We start from the raw sequence: 22,123 nt of genomic DNA, 5'->3' as shown, positions 1-22,123 counted from the left end.
AAGTATTCATTTGGGGAGGATAGATTAAAACCAGGAAACTTTACACACAGAACAGAGAACAGGCATGACAGTGTACAAAAAGGAACACAAAAGGTGACCAGCTGTGCAAATTTTCAACAGGCAGTAAAAGCAATGGGCAATGAGAGAAGTGGAAAGACCCCTATTTCAGAGGTGTATTTGGGAAAGTTTAATGGATGGAAGAACCGGTAGAGCCATTAATTCAATGATGATTTATCGAGCATCTATGATGTACCAGGAACTCTGGTAGGTACTAGGGGAATCATGCTGATAAATGGCATTAGGTGATACAAGTCTGACAACAGTAGGTGTGGAAAGAAGGAAAGGGAGATAAAGTAACTGATTAGAGTAAAAGAAGTGTGGCTTCAAAGATCCTTGGAGCCTTATGACCTCAACAGGACAAAACAGGGCTCAGGTCACCATCAAAATTAGGGTTGTTTCACTAAATTGGGGAGTGAAAAACATTGATATACCTTATATCACCACTTATTTCATCTAGATGAATGACCTCATTCCCTGACACCAAAAAGGATGGCAGCAGTGTGGTGGGGGTGGGGAATGCCAGTGAAAGGAGATCCCCACCTCCCCCAGTGACTATACAGCCTCTTTCTATGGTAGTTCTAATAAGACTCCATTTTGGTTAAAGAGCTTATGACCAGCAAGCAATCCAGAAAACCAAAATTTCAGTCTTTTATTTTCATTCTGGGTAAACATGATCATCAAAAGTATTAGGTATGGGGACTGGGCACAGTGGCTCACCCCTGTAATCCCAGTACTTTGGGAGGCCAAGGCGGGCAGACTGCTTGAGCTCAGGAGTTCTAGACCAACCTGGGCAACAGAGTGACTCACCCCCATCTCTACAAAAAATACAAAAAAAATTATCTGGGCATGGTGGCATGTGCCTATGGTCCCAGCTCCTCAGGAGGCTGAGGTAAGAAGATGGCTTGAACCCAGGAGGTGGAGGTTGCAGTGAGCTGACTGTGCCACTGCATTCTAGCCTGGGTGACAGAGCCAGACTCTGTCTCAACAACAACAACAAAAAAGTGTTAGGGTATCTTCTGATTTCCATCATCAGCTAGTTTTTCTTTGAAATTCTATTTCTTCCTTCCACTTTGTTATGTTTGTCTTGCCAGTTATGTACTTCAGCAGGGTGGGGGTGGGACAGTTCATCTATTGCTATTTGCCATTTTCCACCTCCACCATTTCTGTTCTAGCTGTAATGTTCTAGACACGGATCTTCATGATTGCTCTGAGTTCTTTCTTTAGGAAGCCATTACTGAGAACATTTAGTTCTTGGACTGAAGAGCGACTAAGGCCATTAGTTTCTCTGTGTGGTTCCTCTTTCACTGTCTCTCAGTTCTTTAACTGATATAACAGTGAGACAGAGCAAAGAACAGCAGGTGCCACATAATAAAAAGAGCCTTGCCAGTTAGGTGGTGACGCCACTAAGGCTGTCTCCCTGCTTCTTCCGACAAAGCGATTCCACACCCTCTTTCTGAGACTTAGACTTAACAGAGTTGAAGGGACCTAGACTGTTACCAAAGACACAACTCTCCACTTCATAGGTGATGAAACATAGAACAATGTAGTCAAGTTATATGAACTGGTCAAGTAAGTAGCACACCAAAATAAAAAACCAGGTTTCCTGGCTTCCAAAACAATCTTCTCTTCCCTACACCATGCTAACTCTTACTGCAGAGATAGCAAAGTTTATCCTAAATGGGCTTTGGCGACTAGCCTAAATATTAAATGTGAACTAAATTGAACATGGACACAAACAATGGTCACCAAGTCCCAGAACGGATTGTGTGAGCCCTTTGAGACATTCATCCAGTGTTGTTTCGGATAAATCTCTATTTCAATCTTTTCCTATACGTTAGTTATTGAAAAACAATAGACAACCACAAAAACAAGTTGGCTCAAGGAACACAAAGTTCCTTGAGCCCCGTCACAAAGGGCCCTCATGACTGGACCTCATGCCAAACAACTCATTACAAAAACAGCTAGGGTTCCAGACTGTGCCAAAGCTTCGAGACCTCTCCTTGTCTACATGGATGAGTGGCTGACTGTGGAGCCCAGGCTGTTGCTTCCCAATCTGGTGGTGAATCCTCCATAGTCTGGTGAGTGTAAATATGTATGTATATTATACATATATCTTTTTCCTTCTCCCTTCCCATTGCAATTTGCTTATTATATCATTTGCTTATATCTGCATTGCCATTTACATGGGATAAAGCTTGTTTACCCTTAAAGGTATTGTGTGTGTGTCTTCTCCCCGTGCGTGTTTCCCACACAGAACACCTACGAACCTATTTTTTATGATTTTTATGAGAAAATGAATTCCAAGTTGTGCCTCAGAATTCAGAATATATCTTTCAACCTCCTACTCATCCCCTCACCACCCTGGTGAACACAGTATCTGGCCAGCAGGAATGAATGAAGAAGACCATTTTATGTTCTTAATAACTTGCTTGGAAATGAACAGAGCACAATTTATCAAACCAAAGCAAATATTTATACAGGCAGATCCCTCAAAATTGAGGATTAATGTTTAGGAAGAATTTTTCAGAATTATCCAAATTAACTGCTTGTCTTTCTCAGAAATAAATCTGTTACTAATGCTTCCTCCACCAACCAGCTGCAAAACCACACACTATTCTTTGAAGGAGGAACACAGAAAACCAGCTTACTTCCTGGGGCATATGGGATAGGGATCTAAAAATCCTAGTGATATGGGAATGACTAGAACCTTTTTTTTTTTTTTTTTTTTTTTGTAACAACAAAGCTAAAAGGGAGTGTGTAACTTAGCTTAACTTGTAAAAAATATTCATGGAAGTCATCTATATATTACCACTTTGTGTAATTAAGGCAGAGCATTAGAGACTGTTCACATCGTTAAATATGTCCAGTTAAATTATTAGATTACAACACCAACCTCTTGTTCATAGTCTCTCAGTCTTCAGCTGGGCACAGTGGCTCACGCCTGTAATGTCAGCACTTTGGGATGCCGAGATGGGTGGATCACTTCAGGTCAGGAGTTCGAGACCAGCCTGGCCAACATGGTGAAACCCTGTCTCTACTAAAAATAGAAAAATTAGCTAGGCGTGGTGGTAAGTGCCTGTAATTCCAGCTACTCGGGAGGCTGAGGCAGGAGAATCACTGGAACCCAAGAGGTGGAAATTGCAGTAAGCCAAGATGGCACCACTGCACTCCAGCCTGGGTGACAAGAGCAAAACTCTGTCTCAAAAAAAAAAAAATAGTCTCTCAGTCTTCATACTTTGTTGCTTATATAGTTGGATTATCTGCTCCTAGGTTTTAATATAAGATGAAATAAAAGTGCTAGCCTAGGAACTGGAGGCCAACTTACCTTAGGGGCAAAGGCAATGGTGGTGAATATACCCAACAGCTTCACTTTCTATGGAGCCAGCTTGTAAAATCTTGGGCAAGGATGGTGGCAGCAGAGCTGTCTGCCTAAGCATATGTAGAAAACTTTTAAATGGTTTCTTTGAACCCTAGCTTGTAGTGTCGTTTCTGATCCTCATTGTATTGGAAATCCATGGTTTTGTTACATAATGTATTCCTAAAAATGTGTACACATGTGTTGAGTATGTGGAAGTTGAATATATTTATGTTATAAATGAGCAGTTCTGTTTCTGGAAAATGAAAATTTTCACCTCATCATTATAGACATTCTTTGATAAGACAGTCCCAGTGTTTCATCCAAATTCTTTCATTTTCTTCTTTTACATATAACCAACCATCTTGGATGTTAAAGGAACAACCAGTGAGGGCTTAAGATTCTGCCGCTTTTGACTTGGCACTCCTGATCGGTTCCATCCATGTCTCAAGTGTATCACATTCATGAGACACAGGCTTCTCATCAGCAATTTCAATTTTATGTTTTCTACTTATTTTTATATAAGAATACAATGCAACAAAATATTCATATATTGCACAAACAGTGATGTGCATACAAAGATGCTAACAACATTGGCTGGTAATAGGCTTTACCATGTTACAATCTAAATGCTTGTTCATAAGAGAATGTACAAAATTCTAAATTTGGCATCCAAAAGGGGGCTTACAGTTACTGAATATTTTTCCCAGCCCTATTTTTAAAATGTCACTTTATCCAAAAGGGGGCTTACAGTTACTGAATATTTTTCCCAGCCCTATTTTTAAAATATCACTTTAATCAAATTCAAATTTGCCTACGATGGAGCCTGTCTATAAGTAACAGTAAGGGCGAGCATACCAACATCGAAATTCTTCTTCTTCTTATCTCATGTGCCTCTATTTCTCCAAAATAAGTGACAAGGAGAGTAAAAGGACCACTGAGGGAACATTTGCAGAATGCTACTAAGTGCCAGGCCCTGTGCAATTATAGTATAATTAATTACTATAAACACTCTCGTGATGGACATGGCCAATAGTGTATTTTATGTCAAAAAACAAAAACAAAACCCAAGACTCCAGAAGCTGTTAAGAGTCCTTGTTTCAGTACTCTTCAGTAAGAGTCCTTATTTGCAGGACTGAGGAATGAAATTGAGAAAGAACCTTTAATCATTAGAAAAGGACCTAATAAAACTGTACTTAAATGGATCATTAATGTGGATTTTTAAATTTTGTGTGGGATAGAGAATAACCCCATGGGAAAAAAACACATTTCGAATATTTTTTAAAGGAATAGTTCTGATTCTAATTTTACTGTATGTTTAGGCATCATTAAGGACCTCCGATTTGAAGGTAGATGTATGTGCCAGGGACTCCAAATTCATGATATATGTTAAGGCTCCACATTCTATGCAAAAATGGATTTACCAAGCGTGATGGTAATAATAAGTATGTAAAAAATAGATAACTACAGTGGTACTTTGGTATCCATGGAGATTGGTTCCAGGATCCCCCAATATCAAAATCCACAAATGCTCAAGTCCCGTATATAAAATGGCATAGTATTTGCATATAACCTACACACATCCTCCTGTATGCTTTAAATCATTTCTAGATTTCTTATAATATCTAATATAATGCCTACACATCACTTCATTTACATGAATTCAACATAGTTCTTGGCATGCAGCAAATTCAAGTTTTGCTTTTTGAAACTTTGTAGATTGTTTTTCAAATATTTTTGATCCAAGGTTGGTTGAATCCACGGACACAGAACCCATGGATTTGAAAGGTTGACTGTATTTCTATTTTAGGTTTGTTTTTCCTCCTCAGAACCCTCAACAAAGAAAAAGTCAAAGGTCCTCCTCTCTCTCTTTATGACCAGAACTAAAACCTATAAAGGAAACAGAGCACTAAGTGGGGTCCTGGGAATCCCCAGCTTCTGGTTTCCAACCACTTCTAGATGTTCTCTGGAAACATAACTGTGTTGAAACCATAGTGAAGTATAAATTCCCAAATTGAAAAGAAAACAAACAAATTTGGTAGTCTTATCCCTGGGAGATATGGAAGATGGAAAATTCTGCAAGACCAGTAGGCACTGATGAATTTCTACATCTGGGCATTTCTTGAGGGAGAGAGGAGCTGGCTATTTGGAGATAGAAAATGTGGTGACCTAGAACGAGCAGGCCCAGTCTAGACTAACTGTTTAACCAACTGAGTAGTCTTGGTTCCAGACTTCTGTGGAACCTCAGACTTGCCTTCTGTATAAGAGGAGTTTGTACTAATCACTGTCTAGTCTTTTTCAATTTGTTGTGTGTGACCAGCCCTAGCACTTAAATACCCTGCTGAATATACAGAAAAGTAGAAGAATTATTTTAAAATTAGGTCACTTATCTTCTTACTTGAATACTACAAATCTTACATTATAACCTCTTCTAGAAATGAGGCTGAACTAGCAAATACATAAAGACTAATATAAGTGCATTTCAGTAAAATCACTGGTAAAGTACATTTATGATCATTCTTTTTAGGCTTCTGATATAGCAAATTAGAGGTAAGTATTTCAATTAAGTCTTCATCCTTTTTAAGTATATGGTTCAATATACTTGGTGATGGTGAATAAAGCCCTTAGTTTTTCACTTCTTCATGCCTTAATAAAGTCTTCGAGGCAAGCCCAAACCAGCAGGGCTGCAATATTGTCAGCAACGAGACTGATCTTAAGGTCAACAGTCATGCCGTAAAACTCAACATGAAGACATCATTAACAGGCTGAAGACTGTGAATCTTAAAAGTCCTGAAGTAGGCAGGTTTTAGGAGGTGGAATCAGCGTCCTCTGGGTGGAACAGGTGGAGGAGGATGGAAGGTCTCCCTGGTCGGAGGCCTGAAATGAAAGATAAAGCAACTCTATTTAAAAACTAATTTGATTAAATAGTTCTTAGGAATGCACAGTTTGTTGCAAACTTGGTATACTATGCAAAGGACACAATCCTCAATTAATGAGACAGGACACACATATGAATGTCTGAGTGACACACATGCTAGCTGTGGCTTGCAATCCTGGCGGCACATTAGAAACACCAGTGGAGATTTTAAAAATACCAGTTCCAAGGATCCATCCAGACCCATTGCATTCTAAGCTCTAGAGGATAGGACTCAAGCCGCAAAGCTTTTGAATAGTTTCCCTCCCCAACCAGTTGTACTCACTAACCCTTTCATTATCTGATACTTTGCCATCTTGGGGCCTTGCTGACCCTGGAGAGACTGCCCCTCCCAGGATAAGCTAATTCCTAGAAACAGGAAACAAGCTACCTGCCTTCCAGTGCTAAACAGGCCTTTCATATGTAAACCAACCAGTCCAGATGCATGCCCCAACCACCTCCTCTATGGGGCTTTCACACTCTACTTTACGGGGCCACCATCCACTTGCCCTTATCACCCTAGGGCCAGTTACCAGACGATGAGGGTCAGCCCTTAATGCCTCAGAGCCAATGAAATTATTCAAACTAGCCAATTCTAAATCTTACCCAGCCTCACCCATGGAAACCACAATAAAAGCTCTTGTCCACATTTTTCCCTGCTCCTCTGCCTCCTTACTGGCCCTGATGCTTCCCCATGTAGCCCCCTATGGGGTGATGTACCCCTCTTTTGGGATCTGTAAGTATATCAAACTATCTCTTCAATGGCAGTTGTCTCCTGAGCTGTTGACTTTGCCATACCTAAATAATAATGAAACCTAGATTTTAAAACACCACCAATTCTAATAGCCACGCAGGAGACACACTGTAGTAGGGAGATCTGTTGAGAGAGGAATTGGAATTTCCAAAGCCTGCTTCTCACGACTGCTTCCTCATGGGATAACTGTTATCCAAACTCTGCATCTGCCTTCCTAGAAACTTCCCTCCATGTTACTCTGTATGGTTTTTGAACAGTCTTAAATGACGTTCCAGGTAGACTAGGGTGAGTCTATTTACAGACAGGTTCAAGGATTACAGATGGCATTTCCACGTGTGTGCTGTAAAACCAATATTTAATTCCCTTGGAAGCAAGTCAAAAAGAAAAAGAGCTTTGTTAGGTGCTATAATTGAACTGTGCTACCCTGGAGTTGCATACTTGAGGATTGATCGAATCAATGAGTAAATATGTACTAAATGTCTCTTGAATGCAAGGTTTGTGTAGGTCAAGGAAATGACAACAGAGTTGGGAAAAGAGGGGCTGCCTCAGGAGCAAAAGAGGGAGGCAGTAGCAGAAAATAAGAATCACAGACAACCTTGGGAGGTCCCGCCCTAGTCCCAGGATTAGATGGCTTTGTCTGGTTGTCACTGAGTGACTGAGCTTCATACCATGAAAACAAAAGGATGGTCTCCTTCTGTCTCTTCAGCCTGCCCTGTGAGCTTGGGGTTATAGGAGAAAGCCAAAGGACACGATCCCACTTTTACCTGAGCAAATTTAGCCTGCCTGCCTCTCTACCATCTTTCTTTCACTCTTTCTTTCTTTCAACAAACATTAATTTACTTTATATCTACTTCTGGGTATGGGATATAACAGCAAGTAAAGTGGTCATGGATTAGGCCCTCAAGATGTTACAAGTGTGTGGATGAGACGGACAATAGGCAAAAATCAGGAAACTCTACAGAGTGTTTTGATGGGGGAGATTCAGAACCTATAGGAACATATAGCATAGACATTTATGCATACATCTCTGTGTGTGCAAGTTCAGCGCCTCTGAAATTGTTTTCTCATCTGCCAAACAGAGGTACTGATCCCTACGTTGGAGTACCATGTGAGGCTTGGAGATGACAGTAGGAAAGTAGGTAGCAGTTTGTGGCTTAGAGTAGGCACTCAGCAAGTAAAGCTAATAATATAATAATGATGATTAAACATCTACTCTGAAATCTGTTCCCCAGTTATGCCTCATGAGCCTTACATTTTATCTTCCACCACAAAGACAGCCATGATTTCCTCCCAGCCCCTCTTCCTCTTTCTGCTGCCACACTCTGCAGTTGGAGTGAGCCTATGGGCATACCCTCTCTAGGTTTCATTCTGAGGAACAACTCCAGCTAAAGATTGGAAGCTACATCTCAAGGAAACTTATTCATAATTTTAGACCTGTAATTATAGTGTTTGTTTGTTTGTTTTGAGACATGGTCTCACTCTGTCGTCTAGGCTGGAGTGCAATGACGCAATCACAGCTTACTAGAGCCTCAACCTCCCAGGCTCAAGCAGTCTGCCCACCTCAGCCTCTCAAGTACCTGAGACTACAGGCACACACCACCACACCCAGCTAATTTTTTTTTTTTTTTTTTGTAGAGATGGGGTTTTGCCGTGTTGCCCAGGCTGGTCTCAAACTCCTGAGCTCAAGGGATCCACTTGCCTTGGCCTCCCAAAGTGCTGGGATTACAGGCATGAGCCACTGTGCCAGGCCAGGAGTGTGAAGTTCCTTTCACTCATCTATAACCCACCTGTATATGGTGGTAGATGACTTGATGGCTACTTTTTTAGGAGCTCCGGAAGTCCAACCCAAATAATACCAATGTATCCTTCCATCCATTCACTTAACACAGTGAATATCTTTTAAGTTCCTAGTATGTGCCAGTTACTCTGCCAGGCACTAGGGATAGGAGAAAAAAAATTAAAAATCAAAAGTAGTGTCTCACAGGTTCACCATTCATTGAGGAGACACATCTACACAAGGGTTGCAACACAGAGTGTATTATTAGAGTATAGAATATAATAGGAATGCTTGGGAAACCAAAAGAAGATTCACTCTGCATGGGAACATTAGAGAGGGCTTCACAGAGGAGGTGATGTTTGAACTGAGTCTTAAAGGATGTATAGGAATTTTCTAAGCAGAAAGTAGAAGGGAGGAGGAAGACAGCATTCCAGGCAAAAGCAACAGATTGGGCAAAGAAACAGTACAGAGTGGCAGAGCATTGGTGAATACAGGAGAGGGGTAGGACTTGAGCTAGGCAGAACCAAAGAATGCTGAAATACACAGAATTAAATGTGAAGGCTTGTATGCCAGGCAATGGCATCATCAGCTATTCCTGTTCTAGAAAGGGCACTCTGACTGCAATGTGGAGGAGGGAGTGATTGGAGGAAGGGAGGTAAGTGTGGGCCTTCAAGAATGAACTTAGGTGCTAGCAGATGGAAAAGAGGGTGGATCTAACAGCTGAAAGAGCAGCAGAATGGACAGAGCCTGAAGACACACTGGATATGAGAGCTGTGAGGGGGGCAGGGATCAAGGATGACTCCCAGGTTTGGGGCTTAGGGAAGGGAGAGAATGGTCCCACTATCTCAGGCTGGGAACTCATGAGAAGAAGGCAGTTTGGGGTAGAGAATGGTAGGTGCGTCGATGAGTTCAGTTTTGCACAGGCTATGTTTGAGATACTGGTGGGGTCCCTGAGTGAAGATCCCCTGTCAACTGTAGGAAAGAGAAGGCTGAGATGGAGATGGAGACTTGGGGTCTTTGTCTGCTGGTGGCAGTTCAAGCTGTGGGACAGCATGTAGAGTGAGCAGAAGCATGGACCAGAACTGGGATGGAGTGGGATGGAGGCTGTACCACCAGTGCTGTTTGGTTTGGGCTAGGGGTTAGCGGGGAGGTTAGAACACAGGCAGAGAAGAAGTGCTGATTCCCAGATCTGACAGTGGAGTCTAGGACACCAACGCCAGCCTTCAATCCTGTCTGTAAGCAGGTCAAGCATTGAAGCCATTCTGGAGAGAGACCCATTTTATTATCTGCTCAAATATCTCCTTATTTTATTGTGAAAATTGCGTACTCACACATCTTTTTTCACACCAAAAATGCACCCAAACCCTAAGTTCTATCAATTACAAACTGCTTTGTAAACATTATTTCTTTAGCAAAAAATGTTTTCCTCCTTTTCTCTCCCCATCTCTATCATAACATGCTTCCAGACTCCCCAAACAACTCAACCACCATCTCTTTTTACAAATTTATATGCTTCCTAGTTTCTATCCTTTAATTTTTGGAACCTGTTTCCCTGGTTGTTTTCTCTTTCTCTTCTGTTAACAAAATCCCACCGAAATTTTATAGCTAAAGTTTCAAACTTGACAACTCTTTTATCTTGGTACATTTAGACAACTGCCTTCAAAGTCCTCAACCTTCTGGAATAAAAGGCCTTGGATCTTGAACCTCCTCCTCTAATACTTAGACTTTCTTGGATAGGTATAAAACAATGCCTATGAGATGAAGTCTGGTAGGTTTGCCACACAGAGCAAGTCTCAACCCAATCTCAAGCCCCAGTTTCTACATCTGCAAAATGGGATAACACTAAATACCTACCTCTTAGGATTGTGGAGAGAATTAAACAGGATAATGCATTTAGTATGTTTAACAGAATACCTGCCACATAGTAAGTTTCAATAAATAACAGCATTTATCACCATCACTGCTCTTGGTAAGCCCTCCAATCACCAACTATGTAATAATTTTCCAGCAACAGAGCACAATGCAAATTCAGGTGATGGGACTAGATTGCTGCTAAGCTTCCTTCCAGGACTAATATTCTAATCCATGCCCTCCAGTCTACACCAGGGAGGCGTGCCCAGTGGATGTGGCACAGCTTGGGCCTGGGCGATGTTTGAGTAGCAAGTGCCAACACACAAATGTTGCTGTGAGCACATGGGAAAGTGATAAATAGCAAAGGGAGAAATGGAAAGATCCTTAGCACAGAGCCAGCTTCTCTTTCCAGAAAACCAGAAGAAAGGCCTCCTTGTTGCACTTTCTCAACAAATTCCACTGATGAGCTTCATCTAAAAGTTTCAAAATGCAAAAACCAAACCAAAACCCTGGTTGAAGAAAAGCTTCCTCCTTCCTTATGCCCCATCAACACATGACCATTTTATTTTAAACATCAAAGAATTAACTCCTAAGACAGGCCTTGGCTTTTATTCCCAAGGGCTCCTTTCTGCATCTGTGGACTCACAGCTAGCTGTGACCACTTTTTCCGTACTCCACAAGACCAGACCATAAAAAGGTTCCTACCAGAGGCCCAAGTATCATATAAACAAAGGCATACATCAGAGTCTAGTAAATTAGTCAAATTCTTTGGTCTAATGCTCATCTTCAAATCTCTAGATATTAACTCCTCTCTTGTATAAAATAAAAAATCACTTATATTGCTGAGTTCTTACTATAGGCCAAGAACTCAATGCTTATGACTCTGCAGAAAGTTCTGTTATTATCCCCATTTCATAGACAAAGAAATTGAGGCTGGGCATGGCGGCTCATGTCTGTAATCCCAGCACTTTGGGAGGCCGAGGCGAGCAGATCACCTGAGGTCAGGAGTTCGAGGCCAGCCTGGTCAACATGGTGAAACCCTGTCTCTATTAAAAATACAAAAATTAGCCGGGCATGGTGGCAGGTACCTGTAATCCCAGCTATTTGGGAGGCTGAGGCAGGAGAATCACTTGAACCCAGTAGGCAGAGGTTGCAGTGAACCAAGATCACACCACTGCACTCCAGCCTGGGTAATAGAGCAAGAATCTATCTCAAAAAAAAAAAAAAAAGGAAATTGAAATACATGAAAGTTAAAGTTAAATAGTTCTTGCAAGTTTGCAAACAGCTGCTGGAGACTTGACCCCAGGTAGGGGGGCTCTAGAATCAGGCTTCCCACCACCATACGATGTGGCCTGTCACCTGCATTTTCATTTCCAATTCCTTCATATTTTCTGTTCCCCAAAAGGCACTGTCCCTACAGTCCAGCCAAGGGAATTAGTTATTGGAGAGTTGAATTCTAGCCAAATGGATAAAAAGTATTTTAAAAGTTGACATTTTTCAATGTATTTCATTTATGAAACATTGCATTTGCTATTTAAAGTATTTGCAACTAAATAATGCATCACTTAATTAATGAAGGGTCCATATTAAAATATGTCCAATGGAGCAGGCATTTCAGTTAGCTCTGTGCTTATTCTTTTTTTTTTTTTTTTTTTTTTTTGAGACAGTCTCGCTCTGTTGCCCAGACTAGAGTGCAGTGTGGAGCATGATCTCAGCTCACTGTAACCTCTGCCTCCCGGGTTCAAGCGATTCTCCTGCCTAAGCCTCCCGAGTAGCTGGGACTATAGGTGTGTGCCATCATGCCCAGCTAATTTTTTGTATTTTAGTAGAGATGGAGTTTCACCATATTAGCCAGGATGGTCTCGATCTCCAGACCTTGTGATCCACCCGCCTTGGCCTCCCAAAGTGCTGGGATTACAGGTATGAGCCACTGCGCCCAGCTCTGTGCTTATTCTTTAGTCATCTTAGGTGTTTCCAAGTCCTATTCTCCCCTAGGATTCAGAGATAAGGGAAAAATTTCATATCAGTTTTGATGTTACCTCTGTGAGGCAGCTCTCGGAGGCACCCTGGGGGGTCTCTCAAGGGACATGGTGGGTGCCCCATCCACTTGTGGGGGACCTGGACTGCGGCTTCTGGTAACCTCAGGGACTTCATTATCCTACAGCAAACAAGATGAGAAAGAAAGGCGAAAACTACATTCAGCAACCAGCACAGCTGGACAACCATAACCCAAAAGCCCCTTGGTCCTCCTTAGGCTGGGGCTGAAGGTTGTTCGCAAACTGAAAATCAACCCAGCCATACCTGGCAGCTTTCCATTTCCTCCTGAAGTCACTGAGGATGACAGTCTGGCCCCAATGATCATTAATTGCCTGAATTCTAATTCCTTGCTACTCAAAGTGTGCCCTGTGGCTGGTCAGCATCAGCATCAGGTGGAAGCTTCTTAGAAATGCCCACCTAAGGACCCTTCTCAGAAGGCTTCAGAGTTGGCAGTGACCCATGTGGCCCCTCCTGCTTGTCCCAGCCACTGGTCCCTGGATCAAGCTAGACACATGTCCCAAATTGAGCCAACTTGGAATGGGGCCTCAACCTAAAGGAGCAACTTACTCCCTGCTCGGAGGCCTAGTGGACTCAGGGGACTGGAGAAGCAGAAGGCAGCAGTGTGAGGGGAAAGAAGCGGACGTATGCAGAGAAGCAGAGACCAAAGAACTTTTGGGTCTGGGACACACAGAACAGTGACCCCGGCTCCCTCTGGCAGGTCCTGCAGCTCCTAATCCAGCCCCGAAGGGTGGCCCCTAACCCTGGATCCCCTGAGACTCATCAGCTCCTTCCCACAGATGCCCCTTTTGGTTTCACTAGTAAGAGTGGATTTCCAGCTATTTCCTTCCTTCCTTTCCTTCCTTCTGTTCTATTTATTGAGGTGAAGTTAACATAAACGTAACCATTTTAAAGTGGACAATTCAGTGGCATTGAGTATATTTATAATGTTGTGCACCCTCTATCTAGTCTAGTCTTAAAACATTTTCATCACCCAAAAAGAAACCCTGTGAGATGGTGAATACTGACTGTCAACTTGATTGGATTGAAGGATGCAAAGTATTGATCCTGGGTGTGTCTGTGAGGGTGTTGCCAAAGGAGATTAACATTTGAGTCAGTGGACTGGGGGAGGCAGACCCACCCTTCATCTGCGTGGGCACTATCTAGTCAGCTGCCAGTGATATAAAGCAGTCAGAACAATGTGAAAAGGAGAGACTGGCTTAGCCTCCCAGCCTACATCTTTCTCCCATGCTGCATGCTTCCTGCCCTCAAACACTGGACTCCAAGTTCTCCTGTTCTGAGGACTTGAACTGGCTTCCTTGCTCCTCGGCTTGCAGGCAGCCTATTTTGGGACTCTGTGATTGTGTGAGTTAATACTACTTAATAAATGCCACACACACACACACACACACACACACATCCCTCTAGAGAACCCTGACTAATACCCCTGTCCCCATTAAGCAGTTTCTTCCCATTCCTCCTCCCTCCAGCCCTGGCAACCACCAATCTGCAAACTGTCTCTGTGGATTTGCCCACTCTGGCATTTCATATAAATGGAATCCTATAATATATGACCTTCTGTGTCTGGCTCCTTTCACCTGGGTTTCTATCTCTTGCGATGAAACGACCCCTAGGACAAGATAGGTGGGGTGGAGTCCCAGTTCTCACCTCATTGTCCCCTTCCATCCCGCTGCTCACACTGAGGAGGCTCCGGGTGCTGGAGCGATTACTCGTGCTACCTAAAGGGTAGAAAGAAAATCAGCCGGATTGAGGATTCTTTCAGGCTAAAATAAAATAGAGAACTCTAGCACTTACTTAGTTTTATTGATATAAATAATACATAAGCTGTAAGTATGGGGTTCTTCAAACTTTGGCCATCTTATACTTTTTGTTTTTTTAGAGACAAGGTCTTGCTGGAGTGCAGTGGCATGATCACAGCTCACGGTAGCCTCAAACTCCTGGACACAAACAATCCTCCTGCCTTAGCCCCCTAAGTAGCTGGGACTACAGGTGTGTGCCGCCACGCCTAGCCAATTTTCTTTCTTTCTTTTTTTTTTTTTTTTTTTTGTAGCAACAGGATCTCACTCTGTTGAGCAGGCTGGTCTTCAACTCTTGGGCTCAAGAGATCCTCCTGCCTCAGCCTCCCAAAGTGCTAGAATTACAAGTGTGAGCCACTATGTCCAGCCTTATACCATTTTATTAGAGTTCAGTTTTTCTTTCAGCATGAAAAAAATTTACTTTTTGATGACTAACTTTGGCATTACTGCTACCATTGACTGAGGGCTTTGAAAATGTGATTGCCATTTAACCCCTATGAAAATCATGTTTGATATTAGTGCTCCAAATTGAAGGACAAGACAGCAAAGGTGTTCTGATTTTCGGCTCTTCAGTGGTATTTCTAAAATCTGCAAACTAACTTTGTTGCTGCAGTTTTTTACTTAGGAATTCTAGCAAACGGGTATGTATCACCCATGCAGACATGCCTTGTAATAAGCGGCCAGACCCTTTGACACAAAACAAAATGCAAAGTACACACTCAAAAGTATAATTTTTTTTCCCCCCAAAATTGAGTTTTGCTCTGTTACCCAGGCTGGAGCACAGTGGCACAATCTCAGCTCACTGCAACCTCCGCCTCCCAGGTTCAAGCGATTCTCCTGCCTCAGCCTCCCAAATAGCTGGGACTACAGGCACATGCCACCGCGCCTGGCTAATTTTTGTATTTTTAGTAGAGACGGCGTTTCACCATGTTAGCCAGGCTGATCTCAAACTCCTGACCTCATGATCCACCCACCTTGGCCTCCCAAAGAGCTGGGATTACAGGGTGAGCCACCATGCCCGGCCCTCAAAAGTATAATTTATGTTCATGGTCAGAATTGTGACTGTGTGAGTTTAGGCACTTGAGGCTTTTCAGTTGGGAATTTATCACCTGCATCATTAGAATACCACCAATAGAACTTTCAGGGCATCTTTTATTATGTGTTATCCAATATGGTAGCAAGTGGGAAACATGGCTAGTGCAACCAAGGAAATGAATTTTAAATTTTATTTAGTCGTAATTAACTTAAAAATTTAAATAACCACATGTGGCCAGTGGCTACCATACTGGACAGCACAGCATTTTAAGTCCCAGCACATGGTGATCTAGCAGAGAAGAAGAAAGAATAAGAATTAATCAACAAAAACAAGGAGATCTTAACTTTAATTTTCCAATATTCTCACTAACAACATAGTCAAGATCTTAGGTTTGCTGAATTTCCACTTCAAATAGCTCCTGGTCATGTAAGTTTATAGGTAGTCAAAAAATAGTTCTGACTGCATTCTGATATCAACTTTGAGCAAATTAATTTAGATGTTAGCTTGAATACAGCAGGTTAAGATTATAATTTTAAATTCTTTTGAGGGGGCAGATTTTTAAATTTAAAATAATATGTCAAAATGTTTCTATAATCCAGGGGATGCAGAATTTGTTTATTAAGGAACATGAGTCGGGTGCAGTAGCTCATGCCTGTAATCCCAACACTTTGGGAGGCCGAGGCGGGTAGATCACGAGGTTAGCAGTTCAAGACTAGCCTGGCCAAGATGGTGAAACCCCATATCTACTAAAAATACAAAAATTAGCTGGCCGTGGTGGCGGGTGCCTGTAATTCCAGCTACTTGGGAGACTGAGGCAGAGAACTGCTTGAACCTGGGAGGCAGAGCCTGCAGTGAGCCAAGATCGTGCTACTGCACTTCAGCCTGGGTGACAGAGCGAGACTCCATCTCAAAAAAAAAAAAAGGAACACGTGATCCTGTCGCTTTCTACTCGTTACCGATACGTAACACTGCTCAAGGACCAGGCTGTCTTTTTCTCCCTACTCTTCCCAGCCCACAGCTGAGACTCCTCAGTCTCCAAGGCTCAGGACAAATGCTATCAAAACCTTCCCACATTCCCCCAACTAAAAGTAACCCCTCGGGCCCAAGGGCCCCCATCCCTTTGTGGCTAAGCCTCCCCATGCCATTCCTCATTGTCCATCACATTCCCTTATGATGAGCCATAATCCTTTTGAAGTTTATCTACTAGCAAGAAGTAATAAAGCTGCCACAGGCACCGGCTCCATGACTCCAGAAACTCATAGCCATCAGTTCCCCCTGTCCCTTCTGCTGGCATTCTTAAATCTTCAACCCCAGTGTTTGGCTCTGAACCTTGGCCCTGGCCCTCCTCCTCTCCAGGCTGATGACTTGCTTGCCCAAATCCCCTCTAGGCTGCACAGTTGTTAGGAGACTCTCACCCCAGCTCCCATCATCTTCACACTTGCCAGGGGGAAGGGGGGCAGTGGCCACCCCTTGGTAGGCTTCTACCATCAGGGGAGAAGTACCGGACAAGCATCTAATGCCATGCTACTCTTGTACTTTCTCTCCTCCGTTACAAGCCTCCTAAGGACAGGCTCTGGTTCTTTTTCATCTTTGGTTCTCTAGCATACAGCCTAGCTCAGTATACACAGAGCTGTCCTCAGTATTTGGTGGATCAATAAGTGAGAGAAAAAAATGACCATATAAAAGTATACTATGATTCTTAAGAACCTTAGTTACACTTCAGATTAGAGTTTGTTTTAAAAAAGAAAAAAAAAAGAAACTTGGGCCAGACAACCTAGGAGGTCAACAACCTTTCTGTTATGAAATTTTTGTTCTCTTAAACATAACACTAGTATCTGGCGCTTGAATTTTTAGTTATAACCAGATTTAACCTGCAACTGTTTTTCCACGGTTCCCAAGAGACGACAGCTGCACGATAATACAAACAGTGCTTTTTTTAAGGGTGTGACTCAGGGGGTTAAGGGGCAGTTAGTGGATAAGCTGGGCCATCCTCACTCTCCCTCCCTGCCATGGGAACTATTTCTATTTGGAAGGCAGTGCATCCCCACAGTTGAAAGCACAGGAAGATATGGATGTGAATCCCAGACCCCCTGCTTGCTTGCCAAGAGACTTGGGGCAAGTCGCCTATCCTCTCTGTTCCAATTTCTTATCTAGAAACTCACAGCATTGTTATATAAAATGAACCCGAAAATATGGTGACATGCTTGGCACAGGGCACGCAAAGAGTAAGCATTTGATTAACGGAAGCAGCTATCTGCACCGTTATCCATTTCAAGATGGTAAGACTAACTCCTAGTGACCCCCAGTCAACGCCCCCGCCCAGGATCCACACCTTTGTATGCTCCTGCCCCCTGCCGCACTCTAGCTTAGCCACATGACCTGCTTTGGCCAATATGGCATTAGCAAGTGTGATGCAAGCCAAAGCTTGATAGGCACTAGCACACTGGGGCTTTTCCTTTTGGCCTATTCCATCTACAGATCTTGTTGCCATATAAAAGGCTATGAATTAAAGGCCACGTGTAGAGAGGCCCTGGAGGATGAGAGGTTTCCTTGGATGTTCCAGCCCAAGCAGAGCTTACAGCTGAATGCTGACTCATGAGTGACCCCAGCCGATGCCACAGAGGAGAGATGAACCACCATCCCCACTGAGTCCTGTTTAAGTTGTAGGATAAGGCATAAATAAAGGGTTGTTTTAAGCCACTATGTTTTGGCATGGTTTATTGCATGGCAATAGATAATGGAAACTGTATAACGAGCTGGGTGCAGACCACAGCCACAAAGTAGAGTAAAATCCATTGGTCTGTCATTTAGTAACATTTTCTAACCAGATAAGCCAGCCAACCCTGGGCACTAAACCACTGCACAAGGGGAAAAGTACAGTTTATTCTTCCCATCTTCTCCTCACCCCAGGCTATCCCCCAAAAAACGTATACACAAAATCCGTTCAATTACTCTGAACCTGAAACTAGTGCATTTGTCTTGTTAAATTTCCAGCTGTCACTCTCCTCACCAACCCTGGAATGCACTGTCCTCACCCTGAGAGGGTTCTACCACTTCTCCTCTCCTCTTCCACAGGTCTGAGAGACAGAGATAGCCAGCTGTCCCTTGCTCCTTCTGCCACTTGTGATCCCTGAGGACATCTCTCCCATTCCTGAACTTGTCAGAATTCTCAAATTGCTCCCAGTGGGCTTTGCATACAGATGATCACCCCCATTAAGTAAGGGGAAGTTTTCTCCTCTGTCCAGACTAGACTTCCCAGGCAGTCATGTGATAGGCTGTGGGTCTGTTTTGACAGGTAATGATGGCAGAAACATTCACCTGAAAGAGAAAGGAGCTAGGATCTACTCGCACCTTTGCCATTCACTGGCTATGTAACCTTGGGCAAAATTCTGTCTCTTTCTGGGTCACAAATACCCCATCTATACAGGATGAAGGAAAACTAGCTCAGAGGTTCTTGACCTAAGTCCATGGGTGGGCAAAATTGTGTGGGTGTGCACACATACACATGCATACACCTGTGCGTGGGTCTAGGGGACAGAGCCAAAGTATATATCAGATTCTCAAGGAGCTTTGTGATGCAGAAAAGATTAAGAACTCCTGGGTTAGATAACCTTCCTGCTCCAACATGCGTTATGGGGTTCTCTGCCCGACATTTAAGGAGATATGAGTCCTGAAATTCAGTTGCTCTCTGGCTCCTTTATTGCTTTCCTAGCTGTTTTGTTAGCACTGAAATGTATGAAATAAGAGAAACTCGATCTATGTGGCTTGTGAACCAGTGTGTCTGGAGTCAGCTAACACTGCCCTGGATACGGGAACAAAGCCCTCAGCTCCTGCCTGGTGCATCAGGCTGTATTGTCTGTGCAATCAGATGACTATTGAAGCCTTCCAGCCAAAAGGAAGGCATTTCCTAATTAGATCCTCAACTTGCCTGTAAAGTTGGAATGTTCGAATTTGAGTCTATTATTTTCTTTTTTTCTTCTTTCTTTTTATTTTACTTGAGTCCATTATTTTCTGATAGTTCTGACTCTGTGCCCTTTCCCTTGCTTTGTTGTAGTTGAGGAAGCAGCAAAGAATGGTGGCTAAGAGTCTTGGCTCTGTATCCAGAATGAGTTCAAATTCCAGCTACTCCACATTAGCTATTTAACCTAGGCCGGAGCACTAAGCCTCTTGCTTCCTCCTCAGTAAACAGAGATGACAGTGCCTATTTCATAGAGCTTCAGTGAGAATTAAATTAGATAATCTATAAAGAGGCTTAGAATATAGTAAATGCTCAATACATGTTAACTATTAGTATTAGGTTTTGATATTTAGAAAAGGGCTAGAGTAATAATTATCAAGTAACCGGGCTTCATGGGATACGAAGCAAACCTCATAGGCAAACGGTAACTCTGCCCCACCTTTTACACCTCTCAAACCCAAACCAGGCCCCACTGGAGATCTCCTGGGCTCTTAAGAGGATGTTTCCTAAGGCCCAAGGGCGCCAGCTGGAGCCCAGCCGAGAAGACCCCACCCCCTGCACCCCCAGCTGCTCACTTGCTGTGCTGGAGGTGCTGTCTGTTTTCCAGTCTCCTCGTCTCAGCTCCGTCCTGGGGGGAATGACACTTTTCCTGGGGCCACTCTCATAGACTCCAAACTCCACTTTCGCAGGCAGGTGCTGTGAGTGCCGAATTGGGACCGTGATCTCCAAGTCTGGAATTGGAGGAAAGAGGGATAAGCTGTCAAGATACCAGACTGTCACCTAGCAAGCTGCCCAGCGGCTTCCCTCCGCCTGGAGCCCGCAGGGGAGGGGAGGGGAAAAGACCATGGGAGAGGGAGCGGCCCTGGGTTGGTGGCCCCCTCCCCTTCAGCACTGAAACTACTGAATCCTGTGTGGCTGTCACTGAGAGACTGAAGAGAGGGATAGAATAATGTGAGAAAGGGACAGAGAAGTGCTTCTGCATCAGGGAGCAGAAAGAACAAACCATAAGAGAAAGGTTTGGGCCCTCAGCCCTGCCACTTAGCAGCTGTGGAACTCCAGCAAGACAGCTCTCCTCTCTGAATCGCTACCCTTATCTGAGGAGGGGTATGTCCATCCTTGACTGTAGAAACAGGCTGCGCTATGCACCAAGCACAGTTCTGAAAGCTTTGGTATTTTTCACTCATTTAACCCTCACAACACCCAAGAAATAAATATTATTATCATCAATGCCAGCAGAAACTAAGGTACAAAGAAGTGACGTAGCATGTCCTGTCAAACAGCTGGTAAGCGGCAGAGCTGGGATTTGAACCCAGGCTCCGGAGTCTAGGCTCTTAACCACTGCTCATACAGCCTCTCGCTCTCTGCATAAGGGATGGATGGTGGGTGGGTGGGTGTGGGGTGGGTGGCCCACACGCACAGTCATGATCCAGAAAGCTAATGAAAGGAGGTCCTTCAGGCCTATGAAGAATTTTGTGACTTGCAAGGCCCATGGGGTAAAGAGAGCTGATGCCTTTGTCGAACAAAGCACTGACCTGACCTTCTTACTGGCTTAGCCCTGCCCAGAGGTTATCTCTATTCCTCCCTACATTTCCAATGCTGGATTCTAGGAGCAGAAAACAGTTCCTCTGATGAGTAGAAAAAAAGTCTGGGGGCAGCAGCACCAACTTCTTCCTGAAGGCAAGATGTGCTCCTGGCTCAAGACTCACCCGGCTGCCTAGGACCTTCTCAAGCCCAGGGGCAGGGTTTACACAGCGGTGGCTGTACAAACTTGGGTAGAAGAGGTGTTAGCTTTGGGGACGTGTGCTTTTATCTTCTGGTACCACTTCCTCCTCTACCTCTACCCTTCTAGGGGACAGGCGTGGCAGGAAGTTCAGAGAGTCCAGGGGCAGAGGTGGCTCCACCTACCAAAGCCAGAAATCTGGCGGGGTGAATGGATAAACTGGAACAGGATGAAGGAGCAGCCAGAGGACAGGGCACACCAAATCCCCCAGTGAACATTCGGCACAGAGAATGATCAGAGTGGATTGTTGGCTTGCATAGGCATGAGCCTTCCTCATCTGGAGACTCCGGCTTCAGGTGTAGTGTATGGTCCAAGTGTCCAACCAGCTTCCTAGGTTTTTGTGTAATCCAGGTCTTTTTCACATGCTGGGGCTCTCTTGGCTACAACCATGCCACGGAAACACCCACCCCAGCTTGGAGCTACTTGGGCAAAAGATAGCCAAGGGCACTGTCACATGGGTGGCACCCACAGTATCTTAGAGACCAAATGAGTGTCAGTCTTTTTATTTTTCTTCCAGCTCTGGCCTAGATTTTTAAAGATCATTTTTTGTTTGTTCATTCGTTCATTTGTTTGTTTGTTTGAGACAGAATCTCGCCCTGTCACCAGGCTGGAGTGCAGTGGCACCACCTTGGCTCACTGCAACCTCCACCTCCTGGATTCAAGCAATTCTCCTGCCTCAGCCTCCGAGTAGCTGGGACTATAGGCATGCGCCACCACGCCCAGCTAATTTTTGCATTTTTAGTAGAGACGTGGTTTCACCATGTTGGCCAGGATGGTCTCGATTTCT

General features: G+C 43.7%; 1 protein-coding gene across 8 annotated transcripts in view; it reads right to left on the bottom strand.

Annotated features, from left to right (window-relative positions):
- Nucleotides 1-3,895: 3,895 nt before the first annotated feature.
- Nucleotides 3,896-22,123, bottom strand: part of PIK3AP1 (phosphoinositide-3-kinase adaptor protein 1) — a 126,599-nt gene continuing 108,371 nt past the window's right edge. For 5 of the 8 annotated variants that reach the window (XM_031652155.1, XM_031652153.1, XM_021943536.2 and 2 more), the window contains 4 exons: nucleotides 20,132-20,287; nucleotides 14,414-14,484; nucleotides 12,751-12,869; nucleotides 3,896-6,292 (listed from right to left, as the gene is read on the bottom strand). In XM_031652155.1, coding sequence (XP_031508015.1) covers nucleotides 6,235-6,292; nucleotides 12,751-12,869; nucleotides 14,414-14,484; nucleotides 20,132-20,287 — 404 coding nt within the window. In that variant the 3' untranslated portion in view covers nucleotides 3,896-6,234. The remainder of the gene's footprint in view (nucleotides 6,293-12,750; nucleotides 12,870-14,413; nucleotides 14,485-20,131; nucleotides 20,288-22,123) is intronic. The other 3 variants (XM_003904062.5, XM_003904063.5, XM_031652154.1) reach the window with 2 other exon arrangements.

The sequence above is a fragment of the Papio anubis genome, chromosome 11 (genome assembly GCF_008728515.1).
Source record: "Papio anubis isolate 15944 chromosome 11, Panubis1.0, whole genome shotgun sequence".
In the NCBI taxonomy this organism is placed as follows: Eukaryota; Metazoa; Chordata; class Mammalia; order Primates; family Cercopithecidae; genus Papio; species Papio anubis.
Note: the sequence above shows the minus strand (reverse complement) of the source record. Positions and strands in the feature narration are given on the sequence as shown.